Consider the following 1,060-nt stretch of genomic DNA (forward strand, 5'->3'; position numbering starts at 1 on the left):
CCCTGAGGAAGAGGAGGGGGGGGGCTGAGCTTGTTCTGCAGGACGCTGGCTGACACGATCTGCGCGGAGGACATGGATGCCATGCTCTGCAGAGCCTTATCCTTTGAGACCTGGTCCTGGGGGGGGGAGAGGGGGGGACACAGGAGGGAGGGGTTACACGGGGATTAGACTGAGACCCCCCCCCTCCCCAGTCTGAGTCTGCTCGGCAGGGTTTGCAAAGCCTGGAGCTGGTCCTGGATCAAAGCAACCAGGGTGTGTGTGCCTCCCACCTCCACCAAAAGCACCCGTGTTAATTAAGGCTTTATCCTCACAAATGTCCCCTAGGCAGGAGCTGGAAGGTGTCCCCACTCCCCCCACCACCCCCCAGGATATGAAGGGTTTAACCCCTCTGCAGGAAGGGGTGAAAGGCAATGGGGAATTAAAGCATCACAAACACAAGCTCAACTTACCAAGTTCATGGCCTGTCCGCAAAGAAAAAAGGGAAAATAAAAAGGTTAGAGTGTTGTGGGAGCCTGTGGACACTGTGTGCACCCCCCAGAGCTGTGTCCCCCTCACCCCAGCTTGTCACCACAGACAGATTTGGGGAGCAAACCCCTCAACCCAGCTGGTCACTGGAGGATCCACATGGTGGGCACCAATTCCTGGGCTTAATCCCGCTGGGAAGAGAATGCCAAAGCCCCCCACTATTTCAGGGGGTGGCTGCATGGAGCCTTTGTTGGCTTTTTCATGTCTTTTGCAGCCTTTAATGTCCTTCAGAGCCTTTACAACCTCCTCAGCACCCCCAGCACTTGTAGCCAGGGAACAGTGAGGATAATCCCAGTTCCCTGGGACATCGGCACCAACTCCCCTATGGGCACCACCAGGAATACCCTGGCACACCCCTTTCCATGTCCCTTTCTATAGGAAACCGATTCTTTTTCCTTCTCCCTTTTGCTCTGGAGGTCACAGCAGGAGCTGGGGGAGCTCCAGGTCTTGCCCCAGGTCAGGACATGTGCTGGTCCCTCCATTTTCCCTTCCTCAGGGATCAATCACTCCCTTTATTTTCACCCAGGACAGGAAT

The 1,060-nt window shown here is 55.8% G+C and overlaps 1 protein-coding gene across 1 annotated transcript in view; it reads right to left on the minus strand.

Annotated features, from left to right (window-relative positions):
• TEAD3 (TEA domain family member 3) overlaps positions 1-1,060 on the minus strand; it is a 12,358-nt gene that overhangs the window by 3,319 nt on the left and 7,979 nt on the right. Inside the window, 2 exon segments of the mRNA XM_010007099.1 lie at positions 2-116; positions 450-461. Coding sequence (XP_010005401.1) covers positions 2-116; positions 450-461 — 127 coding nt within the window.

This window comes from Chaetura pelagica, unplaced genomic scaffold, assembly GCF_000747805.2.
Source record: "Chaetura pelagica isolate M959 unplaced genomic scaffold, ChaPel_1.0 scaffold757, whole genome shotgun sequence".
NCBI classification, from domain to species: domain Eukaryota; kingdom Metazoa; phylum Chordata; class Aves; order Apodiformes; family Apodidae; genus Chaetura; species Chaetura pelagica.